Source organism: Micromesistius poutassou, assembly GCF_964030765.1.
Source record: "Micromesistius poutassou genome assembly, chromosome: 18".
NCBI classification, from domain to species: Eukaryota; Metazoa; Chordata; class Actinopteri; order Gadiformes; family Gadidae; genus Micromesistius; species Micromesistius poutassou.
This window is the reverse complement of record NC_140288.1, coordinates 10,227,704-10,245,888: the sequence shown is the minus strand read 5'-3', so window position 1 is coordinate 10,245,888 and position 18,185 is coordinate 10,227,704. Positions and strand designations below refer to the sequence as shown.

General features: G+C 46.3%; 1 protein-coding gene across 1 annotated transcript in view; it reads right to left on the bottom strand.

Moving 5' to 3' along the window:
- The window catches only part of chchd3a (coiled-coil-helix-coiled-coil-helix domain containing 3a), a 66,863-nt gene that overhangs the window by 41,006 nt on the left and 7,672 nt on the right, over nt 1–18,185 (bottom strand). The window contains exons 4-5 of the mRNA XM_084483357.1: nt 16,156–16,249; nt 5,321–5,501 (exon numbers count right to left, since the gene is read on the bottom strand). Of these exons, the coding sequence (XP_084339483.1) occupies nt 5,321–5,501; nt 16,156–16,249 (275 nt within the window). The remainder of the gene's footprint in view (nt 1–5,320; nt 5,502–16,155; nt 16,250–18,185) is intronic.

The window sequence follows — 18,185 nt, the reverse complement described above, 5'->3', positions numbered from 1 at the left end:
CATTGTTTTAGTTAAATTACACCCTGTAAATTACACCAGGTTCCTATGTATTACAATCCTACACTCAGTCCCCTTAAAAACACACCACCTATAGACATTCAGGAATATGTACTAGGTAGGTACTAGGTAACATTCAGAGATGGTCTTTGGCCGGTTGGCTCTTCTTTTAATTTGGTGCCGAGGCATCCATTATTTTTAAGTGATGTTGTTGGATAATTAAGCCGTAATATGCTAATTGTCCTTTTATCTCATTAAGAATTCCCTCCTGTGTAATGATTTAATTTAGCTACTAGCTAAGCAGTATAGACCATTACAAACTACCAAACAGATCTTTACAAAAAGTTTACTAAATAGACTAAACAAGACTAACAAACAGAATCAACTGATTCATGGATTATAATAATGAGGACAGGGGAAAAGTTTGCTTTCCAAATATATTATATTATATTATTATATTATATTTCTCTCAGGACTGAGAGAAACAGGTCCATCATTTGTTTGGCTATCGTTTGTTTGGCTTTAGACTGAGCGAGCTTCGAATCTCTCAGGATGCTTCAGGAATTGATCCAGCCGTTGAACCTTTGTTCCGCCGCTGCCATTATTGTAAATGACACACCCGATAACATGTTGACGGATCCATTGAACTGTCCAAAAACTAAGCGGGCAGAAAGATTTAGTTTTCCACTCTGCCAACTCGATAGAACAAAGTATTGTTCATCTCATGCCACTGCTCTGCCAGTAAATAATGCATGGGCACCTCCACAGCATGGTCTCTAAAAACACCACCCTGCACTAACAAAATAAACACAAACACACACACACACACCTTGAGTGGCAGGACACGGGTCGGCTGACACAGAACACGCTGCCCCCAGACGACAGAACCCTGGGAACCCGGCACCATGACAACACACCGCGCTGGCCTCTGAGTGTGCACATGTGTGCAAGGTTCAATTACTGGTTAGGTTCTATCTGGCTGGCCTCACCACTGCCAGTCAGACTGACAGGGACGGCTGAGCCTCGTGCGGACGGGCCCCCACTGCAGAAGCTGAGCACTGACCACAGAGGACACAGAGGCCACTGTTAGGTAATGATAGACATATAACAGTATCCCAATGTTACACCATCACATTATCTTCATCTTTTAACCTTGCAACTAAAATCACAAGGATCAATAAAATTTATTAAGTTATGTTAAGCAATGCAAAGTTATGTTGGTAATGTTAAGATCTCTCCAAAGGAAAATAACACACACTATGTAAAATCGCCACGCTCAATGCTGTTTGCAAGAGCTGAACAAGCAGTCTCTGCCACAAATGAAGCTATCAAGCTTCTTCCCTGTATAGAATACCTTCAACAGCAGTGGTTTCTCCTGTGTGTGTGTGTGTGTGTGTGTGTGTGTGTGTGTGTGTGTGTGTGTGTGTGTGTGTGTGTGTGTGTGTGTGTGTGTGTGTGCATACGTGCGTATAATTGGCAGGTCTAATGCTGCGATAGCGCTTGGGCTGTTCTAGGTGAGCTCCCTCAGCATCGGGCCCGTTGTGCGAGAGGTCCAGGGGGGAGGACGTATGGGCTCCGGCCCCCCAGCCGTGACCTTGCATCCAAATGATGGGACGGATCAATACGTCCTCTAAGTGGGCCAACAGCAGCTAGCGCTGCTGCCACAGAGTGCTCCCACCGACGACAAGGCTAGGCGTGTAAAATGTCCCCCAAGTTCAGCGGTCAATGATAACAAGGCTCCAAGCAAGAGAGCATAGGAGGATCTCCTGATGACTGATTGTCACTTTCCTGGCATGTTATCATTTTCACTTGTAACTTTGCATTCCGATCATGCCATGAGGATAGAGGGCCGATTCATTTAGTCTAATAAACACACTGTATGAATACAACTAGAATGTGGTAAACTGCAATAAGAAATGTCTTTGTGACTTCTTTGGGATTCCTTGAGACAGTAGAATAAAACCTTTGATTCTATTCCCATCTCTGCACTTTGTATCGCGCCTCGCTTTGGGTGTGAGCGCATGGTAATGGTCGTCTTGCATCTCAAGACTGAAACAATGGCCCAAGATCGAGCAAAGACATCACACAGTGGTTGAAGTGCATTAAATCATGTGTCAATCAATGGCAGCAGGCGATAATGCACAGTGACGGTGGGGAGGGGGTGGTTAGTTAACCAGTCAGAGGAGGCATCTGAGCGTGGACCGCTCGGGGCTGGCCAGCTCAGTTTCCAATATCCAGGGTCTTCAATGCGTCTCAAAATGTAAGTGTAATTGATCAAAGCCATCTCTGGTAATTATCGTTTGCCATCAGGAGGCTTCAAAGAGAAAAATCTGCTTACCAAACTCTGGCATATTCAAAGATAAAACAACTCCATATTCAAAGATAATCTGTTTTATTTGCGATTCTTAAATACCCATTCCAGGCACCAATCCAACAGGTAGCTAATCAATGTTTTTTTCCTTCTTCCCAAATAACAAAACACAGACTGCCAACTGATTGGCACAGAGAAATACAAAGCACCAGGACGGCTGCAACACTCAAATCCATGAACTGCACTTAATACCATGAAATAAATAAATATATACATATGTATCCGAGCCAATATGAATCTGCTCCAGCGTCTGAGGACTTGGCGGAAAAATAGAAAAGAGAGACATGACAAAGGAGAGGGGGGGAGAGAGAGAGAGGGGGGACAGGCTTTGAGAGGACGTCTTTTTATAAAAGGAAAAAAAAGTTAATTTCTGTATAAAAGAGCGGCTGTGTGAGCGTCTCTGTGCACGCGCCCGCCGCCGCCGCCGCCCCCCCCCCCCCCCCCCCCCCCACCACCTCGTTCACTGATAACCCCCCCCCACACGCACACTGGATTCTATTAAAACTACAGCAGCACTCCAGAAGTACACTCAAACAGAGGAAATTCACACACAGAAAACACACACACACACACACACACACACACACACACACACACACACACACACACACACACACACACACACACACACACACACACACACACACACACACACACACACACACCCTTGCGACAATTTAATGTTATTATTTTTGCTGAGGTATGTGCAACCGGAAGTGGAGAGCGAGAGAGAAGATGCGTCAGTGCAAGGGAACTACAGTACGGTGTTTGTATACAGATGTATGGATGCTTCACAAACCTGTGACGACTGAGTGTGTGAGTGTGTGTGAGAGTGCGCGTTAGCCTGTGTGTGTGTGTGTGCGTTAGCCTGTGTGTGTGTGTGTGTGTGTGAGCGTTAGCCTGTGTGTGTGAGCGTTAGCCTGTGTGTGTGTGTGTGTGTGAGCGTTAGCCTGTGTGTGTGAGCGTTAGCCTGTGTGTGTGTGTGTGTGTGAGCGTTAGCCTGTGTGTGTGTGTGTGTGTGTGTGTGCGTTAGCCTGTGTGTGTGTGTGTGTGCGTTAGCCTGTGTGTGCGTTAGCCTGCGTGTGTGTGTGTGTGTGTGTGTGTGTGTGTGTGTGTGTGTGTGTGTGTGTGTGTGTGTGTGTTTTACTGAACAGTGCAGTCTTTGGTTTGTATCCTCCATTATGATCGTTCCAGAGGCGTTTGATTGCTGGCGGTTCGCCGTGGGGCTTCAGCATGAGCCCGGTATTCCTCAAGCGACTGAAGCGGTGTCATTAAGCCGGCAGCGCGCGTCTCGCAGCACGGCTACGGTAACGACACGTGTACGCCTGCCGCACCGGTCGCCCCGTTCCTCCACCTCTGAACGGCGTTCCCCTCACCCACTCAAACAATGCTCCTCCTAAATGAGAAGACGTCTACAACGGGAAACTAAATGACAGAAACCCGCCTCACGCCGTGCTCCCCCCAGATGAAGGAACTCAACCCCAATCCCAGGGTGGGTTTTCCCTCTGGACCTGATGGGGGTTCAGCGTGACGGATCACTGAAACACTCCCCTGCGGCACCAAAACAACAACAAGAGAAGGTTGAGAACTCTCTCGCTCCAAGTCGTTTTTTCTATTAGGGCGATGCACGTGTGTGAATCGAGCTACACAATCAATACCTGAGGTTTGGTAACGGCGGCGGCGGCACCTTGAGGCGAAAACTATTTCTCCTTTTGTTATGAAAATAATAACCACACAGCGTGTTGGTGTGGTGTGTTCTCGGGACAGGGTTCACAAGGGCGTTTAGGTTCTGTGAACAGGCTGCGCTCCACTGTAGTAGGCCTGGCCATGGTCGGGTAGGACGCATGGCCGTAGGGGGTAGAGGACAGACAAATCAAAGAACAGAATGGACTCATAATGGCTCGACCCAAACTGCTCTTTAACCCTCCTCAAACGGTTCCTCTCTGTCACCGAGAATGCTTTGCTCTGCACAGTGGGAACAACCATTAAAGGCCTCTCTCACTGGCTGTATGCAAGTGTGGGGAGCACATGTGCTGGCCGTGTGAAGGTCAGCGTGAGTGAGTGGGTGAGAGAGAGGGAGGAAAAGAGTCTGTTCATCTGTGAGTCGGGTGTGTGTGTCACTGTGTGTGTCAGTGTTTAATAGTGTGGATCCCTCAAGGCGTGTGTGGTCTCCTCAGCGTGCACATATAGTGACAGTTCATTCCAGGGGACGTCAATGCAAAAAAACTGGCTGACACCAGAGTGAGGTCAGAGGTGTGTGTGTGTGTGTGTGTGTGTGTGTGTGTGTGTGTGTGTGTGTGTGTGTGTGTGTGTGTGTGTGTGTGTGTGTTGGGCAGGGGAATTACATATGAGACCATTCTATAGATTACTGCTCCCAGCAACGTTCAAACACAACCAGCCGAGACATTTGTCACTTTGGCAGGCGTGAGCTGCTGATTACATCAAATCGTTTTTTGTGTGTGCGCATGCGGGGTTGCAAACAAAGACCATATTGCACACAACACATTTCATGGGGTGCAAACGAGAGTCTCGGAGGGCAACATTACCCTGGGGTGCATGCCAGCAGACACACCACTGGGTGACCAGTGGCCATGGGGAGGGCAGGGCCATAACTGAATTCACCACCAAGCTGTAATTTAAATGATCACATGGCTGTACATTCCTAGGGTCTGATTTATTACACCGCTGGTTGGAGAGCAACAGCACTATTTGGTTGCATCACTTTTAATCCTTCTGCTTTGCACAACTTCACTGTAACATGCACAGCCCTCAGCACAGTTCATCTACCGGAAAACACCAGAAGCTTACCAAAAACTTGGTTTGAACTTACTTGAACAACACGCTTTTTATTCTATTTTACGGGGGGGGTTCAGAGGAGGTGACACTGTTCTGAAAGCTGAGGAGCACCCAGGGGAGAACAAGCTGCGGAGACGACGCACGCCGCAGACTTACGTAGCGCTGGGCGCGGAGCTTCTCGTCATCGGCCGAGGCCCTCTCCCGCAGCACGGCGGCGTGCAGGCCGTCCTGGGACAGGGAGCGCTCAGCCATCAGGATCCGGGACACCTCCTGCTGCACCCGGGACTGGGCGTCAGCCTGGGCCAGCGCCGCCGCCTCCTCCTTCTCCGCCTCCAGCCTGCCGGCAAAAGGTGGTCAGTCAATTTGAAAACCTGTTGTTTATAAAAACCTGGTGACCGGGGAAACTGGGTTTCCTGGGGGGGACTTGGGGATGACATGTTGAATTGAACCTTGGTCCCTAGAAGGAGAATTTGGTGGTTGGCACATTGGTGGCTGGAGTAACAACTTAAAGCTTTAGAACTGTCAATCTCACATTTTGTAAAACTTATTTGCCAAAAAAAAGAACCACTGTTTAGCATAAACATAATATCAGCAGACAGGTAGGTTTCATTCATTGCTTCATTATTTATTTAAAGCAATGAATAAAAAAGGCACATTGATACATCGCATGTGATGGAATAGCGATGCGCTGAAGAAAATAGAAGAAGAAATAGAAGTGTAAACACTGGACCACTTGTTATGCCACAGTACTGGGTTCTCACGGTTGCCTAGGAACACACCAAGTGACAGTTGACTTCACCGGTGGACCAGAAGCAATTATCCTTAAAGCGTGATGTTATCCACTGGATACAAACACTGGCGGAAATGCAAAGAGTAAACATATGCATGAATGAAAATAAAATACAATAATTATATGGACTGCTTCACAAGTTGATGTGCGCTACGCTTTCCACCGTACAAGCCGATAAACTGCTACGATGTGCTTTTCGGGAACCGTTTTGTTGAGCTAACACTAATTGGCAGAAACTAATTGTAATTAGCGATCATTGTTGATGACGTGTTCGGCACAGGAGTGCAGGTGTGCAAGTAGGAGCACGCGGAAACGCTTCGACAACAAACATACCCTAATAGATCCACAGGGTGTCAAACATACAGCATTCACTACCTAATGATGCCATGGCAACCACAGCTATACCCCATCTCCCTACACCACAGTTCATGACAAGCCCCATTTGTTACTTCATTCATATCCATGCATTGCTCTATTGACATATTTGTGTAATCATTTCATTGTAGAAGACCATGGAATTATTCGATTAAGGAAACAATGAAATCCTAAAACAAAATTTGCTCATAGCTAAAATATTTTAAGCTATGACAATTTAACTGACCCAGAAATCGTTATACTGAACAATAGGTCTAACGCCAATATCCCATATTTCTGTCTATTAGTATAGAAGAGTGTAGAGATCTGATATCTATTGATATCTATGTAAAATCATGAAAGAGTGAAAGAAAGTGAGAAAGCCAAGCGGGGATCTGAGAATGTACAAGGACATAGGGAGAGAGGGAGAGGGGGAGAGAGAGAGAGAGAGAGCGCCGTGACAACCAGACATGTTTGGCCCTGAGGATGTGAAGCAGGGAGGAGGAAGACAGGGAGGAGAGTGAAAGAGAGAGACGGAGGGAGACAGAGGGCAAGAGACCAGCCATGTCCAGTCTCACAGTCCACTGGGCTGTGCACGACAGCAGACTCCATCCATCATTGGGCTGCGACTCCCCTCTCTCGCCATGTGTGACACACACACACACACACACACACACACACACACACACACACACACACACACACACACACACACACACACACACACACACACACACACACACACACACACACACACACACACACACCTCTTCCTAATGGTCTCTTACATTCACGATTTCCCCACAGTCCATGCCACCCTGCTTGCACTGCTAATGCTCCTAAGCTCTTTTTCTTTTTTTTTTACTCCACAACCTACGGCTGTTGCTACGGCTACTACTCCTGGAGACGGACGGCATCAGTGCCAGGGTTTGATGGAGAGCTGCCATTAGCGCAGATCATACAGGAATACAACGCCAACTGCATTTTACAGCTGGGCTGTACTAGAGTCGGGGTGTGATTCATTGTATCACAATATAATACCATATACTATATAAATATATACATAAAAATATATATATTTGTAACTTTTGATTAATACTGTATCATTGGTCAGGCCAGATATTAGCTTTTGGCCTCACCTTAGTCATTAAAACAGTACAAACAGACTTCACATAAAACAAATACAGACTTGTTTGTTGTTTGATAGCAGCAGTTCATCAGGTCTTACTTAATAGAGCAATTGCATTTATTGACTATGGGATGAAAAGTAGAAAAAAATGATTGCATTGTCTAAAACATTGCAACGAAGACACTTTTACAACAACTTAAAAAAAACACTCACAACTTAACATGCTGCAAAAAATGCTCACCCAAGCAAAGACGTCCACCTTTAATGGGATTGGAATCGGTATGGCTCACCTAGAAGCCTTTATTGCTCCATCTCAGGCACTATTAGAAGCATTTTTCATTCTGCCAAACTTTGGCACAGGGAAGGCAGGGAGAGGCCACAGTGCCTTAAACAGGTTAACAGAGTTCGGGAGGGAGGGAGGGAGGGAGGGAGGGAGGGAGGGAGGGAATGGGGGGGAATGTAAGGAGGGAGAGGGATAAAAGGTGAGGGTGGCAGGGAGGGATTCTTGCGCCCATGAATGCAAGTACATGTTGAAATTAAATCAAACATCATCTTGTAGGAGGATGGGAGGCGGAGGTTTCAACGTTTCAGAGTGAGAGAGCAAGAGTCAGCGATGTTTAAACACCAGAGGATAGACCCAGCAACATCTCAGGGAGTAGCTCATTGAGAGACTGCATCACAGAATAAAGATGTAAACGATAGCAAGAACAAGGAAACGAGTGAAGACAAGTCTACAAGGCCTGTGTGTGTATTCTGTGAGCTCTACTCTGTACTGAATGCTGACCAGCACAAATGTGGAACGCTTTTTGGTATGGCCAGAGATTAGCCGTGTGACGCTCCCTACAGAGAGTGTGTGTGTGTGTGTGTGTGTGTGTGTGTGTGTGTGTGTGTGTGTGTGTGTGTGTGTGTGTGTGTGTGTGTGTGTGTGTGTGTGTGTGTGTGTGTGTGTGTGTGTGTGCTGGATCACGGTTTCGCCACATGTCTGGATCAATACTATCAATGGATAACAATTCAAATTAATGATTGTGGCATTTACCATTCCCTGGCGAGCCATTTGTAAAAATAAAAAAATACATGAAATAAAATAACCTCTCCCCCCCGGCCCGGCCCCGGTACACACGCCCGCGTCACGGGCCCAGCCCCCCGGCTCCCAAACAAAGGCCGTTAAGGGCCCATCATGCAATATTGATGCAGGAATAATGTCGCTGAATGCTGCCCATGAATATTTTATGCAAGTAGGCCGTCCCAGCTTTTAGCGCACGTGGTCACATGCGCGCACACACACACACACACACACACACACACACACACACACACACACACACACACACACACACACACACACACACACACACACACACACACACACACACACACACACACACACACACAATGTATTGCTGCTAGTCAGCATGTACGACCCCCATGGGAGGTTGTGGGAAGAGCAAGGGATTCTGGGAGGGAAGGGGGGGTAGTGATACCCCAGATCAGAAAAGGGGGATCTCCAAAGTACCAAATCGCCATTAAAAAAGCAATTGCTGCTACTGATCCAACATATCTTCACACAAACACACACACACACACACTAACGCTTTCACACACTATATTGTGGGGAGAGTAGCCCCTTCTCCCCACATGGTGCTGGGGAGGAGGTGAAGCCCCTCTCGGCCGGGGACGTCTCCCTCTTCATAACGTCCACAACCTTCCATATGTGGACGTTTTCATTTCACTAACCCTAACACCAGAGGGTTGCCATTGTTTTAGCTTGAGTGTGGATTATTGTCTGCATGTTTATAATGCAATTATTTTTTATTTGTATTTATTTTTTAGATGTATATGATTGGGACTGTGGCTGTTGGGTTGCATTTAAACTTGAAATGTAACACTTGAAAATTAGAATATCTATATGTTTTTATTCTCTATTTATATGTCTGAATATATTTGTCTTTTTCCCACGAATAAAGGTTTTGATTGATTGATGAACTGTAAAAAAAAAAAAGGCGCCGGCTGACGTAAAAGATCAACAAAAAAAAAGAACAAGCCAATAAAGACCGGTGGCGGCGGTGGCGGCGGCGTATCCAATGGATCTAACAAGCGACGCAGACGACACTGTAGTTGTGATTAACAGATTGGACGAGGCGTGGCACGCGGCCTTGATGCAGCAGCCTGTATTACGGCTCTGCATCAAAGCCCTTTGTATATTGATTCCTTCAGTCCTGGTATCAAATAAATGTTCTCCACCAAGTATTGCTCGTGCGAGTGCTTGGAAGTGTGTTTAATCGAAGACACACTCCATTAAGATTCTCCAGAAAGCAAAACCGAGTAGAGGAATACAGCGCACCGTTTGTGTTTGGGGTGCGTGTGTGTGCATCGACGTGTATGGATATGTGTAAGTGTGTGTAGGGATGCATGTGTGTGTAGGGATGCATGTGTGTGTAGGGATGTGTGTGGAGATGTGTGTGTGTGTGTGTGTAGGGATGTGTATGTGAAGGTGCGTCTGTGCGGAGGGATGTGTGTGCGTGTCCCTGAGTGCGTGCCTGTGTGTGTGTCGGTGAGTATGCTAATGTTTCCTAAAGTTTGCTCCTTCTAACCCAATAAGGGATCCACAGGCTGGCTCGTTAGGTGGAACCAGAGGCCAAGGAGCAGGTGAAGGTCAGTGTTCTCAATCAAACCTCTGGGACGCAATTAGAGCACAGCAGTGCCGCTTTACCTACACGCTGATATAATGGGCCCCGGATGGAGGGAAACACACGTTTCCAGAGCCAGTAATGGATACTTTTAGACAAGGTGGTGTGGCCCCCACACACACACACACACACACACACACACACACACACACACACACACACACACACACACACACACACACACACACACACACACACACACACACACACACACAGGTTGTAAACATCTCAGAGACACACAAAAGACGGACGCACATTGACGCACACATGCTGCAGACGCATACAAACATATACTGTAGACACATTTGCACACACACAGCTCTGCAATGTGAGACGGTCCCTTCTGGAACAGTGCTCAGCCATGCCGCATGGGCACAGCAGCCACTGGCCGGCTGCCCACCCTGACGGAGGCAGTACAGTGGCCAGCCACATACACCGGAGGGTTACGTTAAAGAGAAGAGAGCCGCCAAGTAAACACTGGGGCTTTACCATGAATAGGAGCAGATGATGGAAGAAGGAAAGCTAGTTGTGCGTGGGTGAGTGAGTGAGTGAGTGAGAAAATGTTTATTTGTAGTTGTTCTGGTCCAAAACCCCTGCAGAAGTTCTATACCCAACTAAGTGTTATACCACACTCACAAACACAGACCCTCCCAGGGTCGAGATTCTCTCCCTCTTTCCTGTAGAAAAGGAGCGAACACAGCCAGACCCTTGAAGCTGTGTGCTGTGGCTGCTCACCACTAACACAGGCATTACCCAGCTCAGTGGATACACAGTCAAATGCAAATCGTTTGCAAGGGAAGAGTAGAAAAACACATACACCGCAGAACAAAACAAGGCCTATCACCAGTGATGGGCAAATTACTTTGAAAAAGTAACTAATTACAATTACAAATTACTTCTTAAAAAAGTAATTGAGTTAGTAACTCAATTACTCTATTATAAAAGTAACTAATTACTAGGAAAAGTAATTTTTGCGTTACTAAAACAAAGTAATATGTCAAAGAATTCGGCTTTTTAGAAGCATGTTTCACACGCCAGTTTCATAGAGTAGAACAGCATAGAGAGATAATTAACCTTAAACAAATATCCTTTGCCATGGGGGGGGGATATGAACTTCAATAATTCAATTTATTTCTCATCAACATAATATTTATTGAAACTGACACATCACTTGTGGTCAGATGCTTCATTAGATTTGAGTTGCTCGCGGCCGATGTGGACAAACGCTTTCCTCCCGAGCATAACGTGCACTTCAAATACAAGTTCTTCCCCTTTCTCTCAACGATGGTGAAGTAGTGTTTATATTTCCACTTGCTAAACGCCGACTTTCCCACTTTATCCTCCTCTTCTGTACTCGCCATTTCTTCTCTGTCTATCACTTTGGTTTTACCGGTCGAAAGTTGTGTGTGTGCGCCGCACAGAAGCTACGTCGGTTTGTGTGTAAAATAAACTCCTACAATGATTCGTCAATGATGTCACGCAGCTATACATCGTCAAGTCAGTTACTTCCTTGTTCCATATCCGCAAAACATGACCTGTCTTATCCTTGGTATTTATCGAAACCGTGTTGTACTAGTGTGCTCTCTACTCTGCAGCCCGCTTATGAAGTGAGGAGGAGGAAAGGAAGAAAAGAAAAAACAATAGCCTAGAACTCATGCTCGCTGCAGGCTTTTTTTTTTTTTTTCCATGATCGCGCTGGGGCCCCGATTTTAGTAACGGACTAACGGCAACACAAGTCATGTTAGTAACGGAAACGGCGTTAGTAACGCTGGATAAAGTAATTAATTAGATTACAAATTACAGAGGAATGTAACGGCGTTACGTAATCGCGTTTATTCTAACGGCGTTAGTCTCAACACTGCCTATCACACAGGAAACTGGGGTGTTGTGATGGATAAAAGCCCTAGCTTCTGTACAGAGCCAAGCATACTCTCACACTGCAAACTCACTCAAAGTTTACCATCTATAAAGTTTGTACCGCTCTTCATACATTGTTTCCATAAGGAAATCCTTTAAAGTTTGAACAGACAAGGGTACAGAGTGCATGTGAAATATTATTATTAACCAATGCCAGGGCTGAGGCTGGGTCATCAACACGCCCCAAACCACAAAGGAGATACGCCTCGTAGCGACCCGGGGTCGATTCCCACCTGCGGCCCTGTGCCATGTCATTCACTCTCCGCTCTCCCTCCACTCCCTACTCAATGAAAGGTATTAAAAGCCAATTAAAAAAAGATATATGAATTACTAACAAACGGCAACATAAAGGGCTAACTAATGGGCAGTATAGTCCTGCAGTGTGATCCTTTCCTGGGGGTGTTTAACAGGCGTTTAAGAAGCGTAGCGTTTGGTATCATAAGGTTATAATAATGATAACGAGACCTTTAGTGGATCTCAGGAATCCTAGAAGTAGCTTTGGATTGAGGGGCTGATCAGCTGCTAATTAGTCTCCACATTGACGTGGTCCTATTGAGCGTAGCATGTGCATAAGCTGGACTTTGTGACTCACACATCTCCAGACGACATGCGTTTCAACTTGATTTAAACCCATCCTGAAACCACAGCACCTCTCCCTGAAGCTTCACAATTAAATTACCTCTGCAGCGTCCAGCAGAGAAAAAGGGGATTTCTTTTAGTGCCTCACGTCAATTCTAATTAAAAGATAACACTAAACTTCTCCTCTGCCCCAAAATTATAAGAGAATATGAATATAAAAAAAAAAGTTTCCGAATGGCACTCGGCATCTAATTATTAGAATGGTAAAGTAGAATGATACTAGAGAGCATGTTGACCCATAACCGCTCCACCTGAAACCACCACTTTTGGTCCATCAGGCCAGGCGGAGGCAGGCCGATAGCGTTAGTGGTTTGGATTGGTTTGATACACCCCTCATGTGACTGCAGCAGGCCGGGTGCTCCTCTATCTCCACCGGGGACCTCTCGGGTCTACCCAAAGTCAACTGAATGCAAGAACAACATGAGGGGGAGAAAATGTGAAAATAAGTAGAAAAGATTGTGGGAAAAAGTGGAGAGGCTCGGCATTGAAAAGGAAATATTGATTACGGCTGTCCAAGCAAACTGTGGCAGTCAATAAAGTCCCCTAGTCCCCTACTCAGCCTTCATGCCGTTGCCACAGAGATGTTGTGGGAACGCTTTTTGCCAGTCTCCCTGTGACCGTGACAACCATGTAATTTGAAGAGAAAAATATATAATGTTCTCCCCACACATTACTATAATTTCTTTACGGCTCGACAGAAAATAAAAAAATATCCTGATCAATTGCGAGGTTGGTGGTTAAGGCTCACTGGATGAATCAGAAAAAGTTGCTAGATCCACAGATGATTTAGCTGCCCTTTCACCACTAAGACCTCTATAAACTAGGAGGGCACAAACACACATTCCATCAATCTCCCCCCTCCACTTTCTCCATTATTTAATCTCACACACACACACACACACACACACACACACACACACACACACACACACACACACACACACACACACACACACACACACACACACACACACACACACACACACAACACACACACACACACACACACACACACACACATTCTGATAGTAAAAAACCATGAAAAGGCGTGGCATTAGAAGCTGCTCTCAACAGGCCCAAATTGCCAACAATCGCAATGAGTTAGAATGAGAGAATATTGAGAATACTCAATAAGCAGTTCAACAGCAAAAATCCATCGACAAACTCTTCCTCTCAAGCCCCCTTCATCATCCAACGTCTTCATCTTGAAAAACGGCGCTTATCGCCAACAGGCGAACGGCGCCGGCACCGCCGTATGCGCTTTGTTTAAAGCCGTTCACTCAGCGGTACAGCGGCGCATGGAGACACCAACCACCTCTCCTTCATCACAGCTGACCCTCCTGAAGCTGAATCCCATGGACAGACATGGGCAGGGTGGGGTCTGAAACATTACCCCGCCATTAAAACACCTGTTCACCAATATCAGACAGACAAAGAAAGAAAGCAAGAGACCATAAAGGAGGAAGGAGTAGGATCCGGGTGAGGTGGAGAGTTTGATACTTCATCCCCCCCCCCCCCCCCCCCCCCCCCCCCCCAACTAATGGATCGCCCACTCAGCGCTCAGGAAATTACCCTCTGGATGGCGCCTCCTCCTTCCCAGGCAAGATTAATTGATCTCAACCAAAGAGCGAGGTAAGGAGGGAGGGAGAGAGAGTTGAGGGGGGGGGCAGAGCGAGGTAAGGAGGGAGGGAGAGAGAGTTGAGGGGGGGGCAGAGCGAGGTAAGGAGGGAGGGAGAGAGAGTTGAGGGGGAGGCAGAGTGTGGTAAGGGGGAGGGAGAGAGAGTTGAGGGGGGAGGCAGAGCGAGGTAAGGAGGGAGGGAGAGAGAGTTTGAGGGGGGGGCAGAGCGAGGTAAGGAGGGAGGGAGAGAGAGTTGAGGGGGGAGGCAGAGCGAGGTAAGGAGGGAGGGAGAGAGAGTTGGGGGGGGGGGGGCAGAGCGAGGGGGGGGCTGAGCGAGGTAAGGAGGGAGGGAGAGAGTTGAGTGGGGGGGCAGAGCGAGGGGGGGTAAAGCGAGGTAAGGAGGGAGGGAGAGAGTTAAGGGGGGGTCAGAGCGAGGGGGGGGAGGTAGAGCAAGGTAAGGAGGGAGGGAGAGCGAGGTAAGGAGGGAGGGAGAGAGGTGAGGGGGGGGGAAGCAGACAGGTAGGAGAGTGCCAATGTGTGTCGGAAGAGGGTAAATTGGAAACGCGGTGGGGAGGTACGGAGAGATTGTTCCTGACATTTTTGACTATTAATGGAAGCCAATAAGGGCCCGTCTGAGGGCGTCCCGGGCCCCGATAGCACCTGGGGGGGCGGGACTCCATGGTGGAGGGGAGGGGCTTTAGTCTGTCACGCTGCAGCGATAAAGGATACGACTGCGGGAGGGGGCAATGGTGCCACGGAGTTGGGGAGCAGGAGAGAACAGCTTCACTACGAGACGGCCGACAGCAACGCGAGCAATGTGCAGCTACTCTCAAACAAATACAAGGACATGTCACTTCATCAAAAAAAATGAAATAAGCACATGCTCATGAATAATAGCATTATTTCAAGAACACACTGGCTTCATACCATAATCTAAACCAAAATAAATCAAACATCCTGTGGGGTAGGTGTTTGTGAATTCCATGTTTATAGGGTGGAATTGCAAACGTGATAATTGAACCTCATACATAAAATATAGCTGCTTTAGAAACACTCCTTCCATAGCTCCCCATGCACCATGCGGTGTGTGAGTCTGTAAGTTGCAAGTTTTTATTATTTAACCCATTTATCCAGGTGAGTCCCATTGAGACCTTCAGCCTCTTTTCAAGGGAGCCCTGACATACAGACATAAAGATATTGCACAAAAAAAACATGAAGCATAAAAACTGATCACTTAGACATTACACAAAAATACAACAAAACATAGAATCAGAGCACATAGACATTGCACAAAATTTTACGAAACACAAAAACAGAGCACAGAAAAGACAGGTTCAACAAACATACTTAACACTGGGAAGATTAGATTACAAGAAACAGGTAAGACAAAGTAAGACAGATAACGCATAAAAAAAACACACTGAAACACACTGCAAGGTTTGTTTAGTGAAAGCATTTACAACTGTCAGATCTAAAGTGTTTGAGTAATTTTTTTAAATGGTTAAAAGGAATTGCAACAGATAACTAGCTCAGTCAGTGTTTTTGGAGTGTCTAAGAGTATAAAATTATTTGAACACAAACTATAAGAGGAGTGCATTTGGGACAAAAGATCAGAAAGATATGAAGGCAATTTCCCAATAATACCTTTATAAATAAAAATATGCCAATGGGTCCATCTGCGGAATGAGAGAGAGCTAAAACCAGTCGACTCATAGAGAGAGCAATTATGAGTGTGTGATTTGGCATTTAAGATAAAGCGTAGTGCACTATGGTAAACTGCATTGAGGACGTAAAGTGTGTCTGTGCCTTACTGCGTGTGTGCGTGCATGCGTGCGTGCGTGCGTGCGTGTCTCTCACCAGGCCTGTAGCTCTTGTTCTGCCTTGGCCCTCTCCTGCTCCAGACCCTTATACAGCTCCTCACTGATCCTCTTCCTCAGAGCATCTTCATCCACTAGGATACGGGAGGAGAGAGAGAAAGAGACTTTGGTGAACAGATTCAAATTGTGTTGCATCAACGTATAAATATTTTGACATTACCAAGAGACATAACGAGAAAGAGAGCGAGATGATAACAGATGTGAGAAAAATAAACCACAAAGTGTTTTGGCTAAAATGGCATGTTTGTTTTTCACAGAGTGGGTACCAAGAGAATGTGACTCACATTCAAATTATGGATGGGAAAGAGTTGAGCTCCGAATTAGCATTTAAACCATAATGATCTGGTAATGGGTTGGGTAATGAACGCCCGTCTGGCCCTCCACTCCCCATGGAGGGGGGGGCTGGACCATTGCTCTAGAATCTTCTGCTAGGAACATATACGCTGAAAATAATGGGCAAATGTGTGTGATGTGGGATTGTGTGTGTGTGTGCGTACGTGTGTGCGTGCAAATGTGGGCCTGCTGTGAAAGTAGCAAGACAGATCCACGTCTTTGCCCTCAGGCTTCAACACCTTGTGAAGCACAGAAGAGGTGTGTGTGTGTGCATGTGCATGGCTATGTGTGTGTGCATCTATGCAAGTGTGTTCATACGCCTGTGTATGACAGTATGTGTGTGCAAGATAATCTGTGTGAGATTTGTTAAACAAATCAGCAATAACCTGGGTTATCTTTTAAAGCCTTGTGAATCAAAAAAGCAAAAAGCAAAACACACCCCCCCCCCCCCCCCCCCCCCCCCATGGCTGAACGTGCTCTGAGGCCATAAGAACAGGGGCGGGGCCACTGCAGTGACTTGGGGGGGGGGGGGGGAAGAGTGTGTGTGGCAGAGTGTAAAGATTACTCCACAACTACACTGGAGAGATGGAGATGGATTGGGGGGAGGGGGGTAATCCTCCATGCTTTGACTGTTAATACCTACATGGCTCTTCTCAATGCTGTGGATCGCTCCGTTCACTTGCATGAGCCTCTTGCCTTCCGGCGGTCAATTACTTTTCAATAATGACCGTTGCTAAGCATATAATGACCACTGTCAAGGAAAGTGGAGTGATTCACATCTTTCGTATTTATTTATCGTATTTATTCGTATATTATCGATTACCTTCACGGCGAAGCAAGACCCCTCCGCTTCACGTCGGTGTCCTGTTCGCCCTGTCAGGGCTTATTTCCCGATAATGACAGGCGTTCAATACATTATCCCTTACATAATGACCAACGTTCTATACATTATCCCTTACATAATGACCAGCGTTCTATACATTATCCCTTACATAATGACCGGCGTTCTATACATTATCCCTTACATAATGCACAGCGGTGGTAGATGAGCAGTGTGCATTCTGTGCACATGCACAGTAAAGGTTGTGCACGGCGATCCCATTGGGTTGTTATTACATGAGGAGATGTCTCGACAGACATTGCGGTCACGTGGACATAGACTTACATTACAACGTGGTATGGTAACAGCAATGCCCAGGACAGGAAATCTTTACAAAGAGTGTTCAAATCTGCACAACGTATTACAAGGACTGTGTTACCATCCATCCAGGGCCTTTACAGCCAGCGCTGCAGGAGAAAGGCCAAGCGGATCATTTCTGACCCTAGTCAGCCACAGTCTTTTCTCCCTCCTGGCTTCTGGAAGACGCTACAAGATCATAAGGACTCGTACCAGCAGATACAGGGATAGTTTTTACCCTCATGCCATCAGGATGCTGAACTGTCCTTGAACATTATTATTATTATTTTTTTAATTCTACCCTTTTTCTCCATCCTTAACTCCAGTATTTTATTTATTCTTTAAGTTGAACAGACATTTGAGCACAACAATTTTCAATACTGATAAATTATGATTTATGAGTACATGATAAATAAAACTTGAACTTGACTTCAATAGGTCTAATCTAGAGCCGCCCATTACAGTGACCCACATCCCACTACTACTATTACCCTGTAATG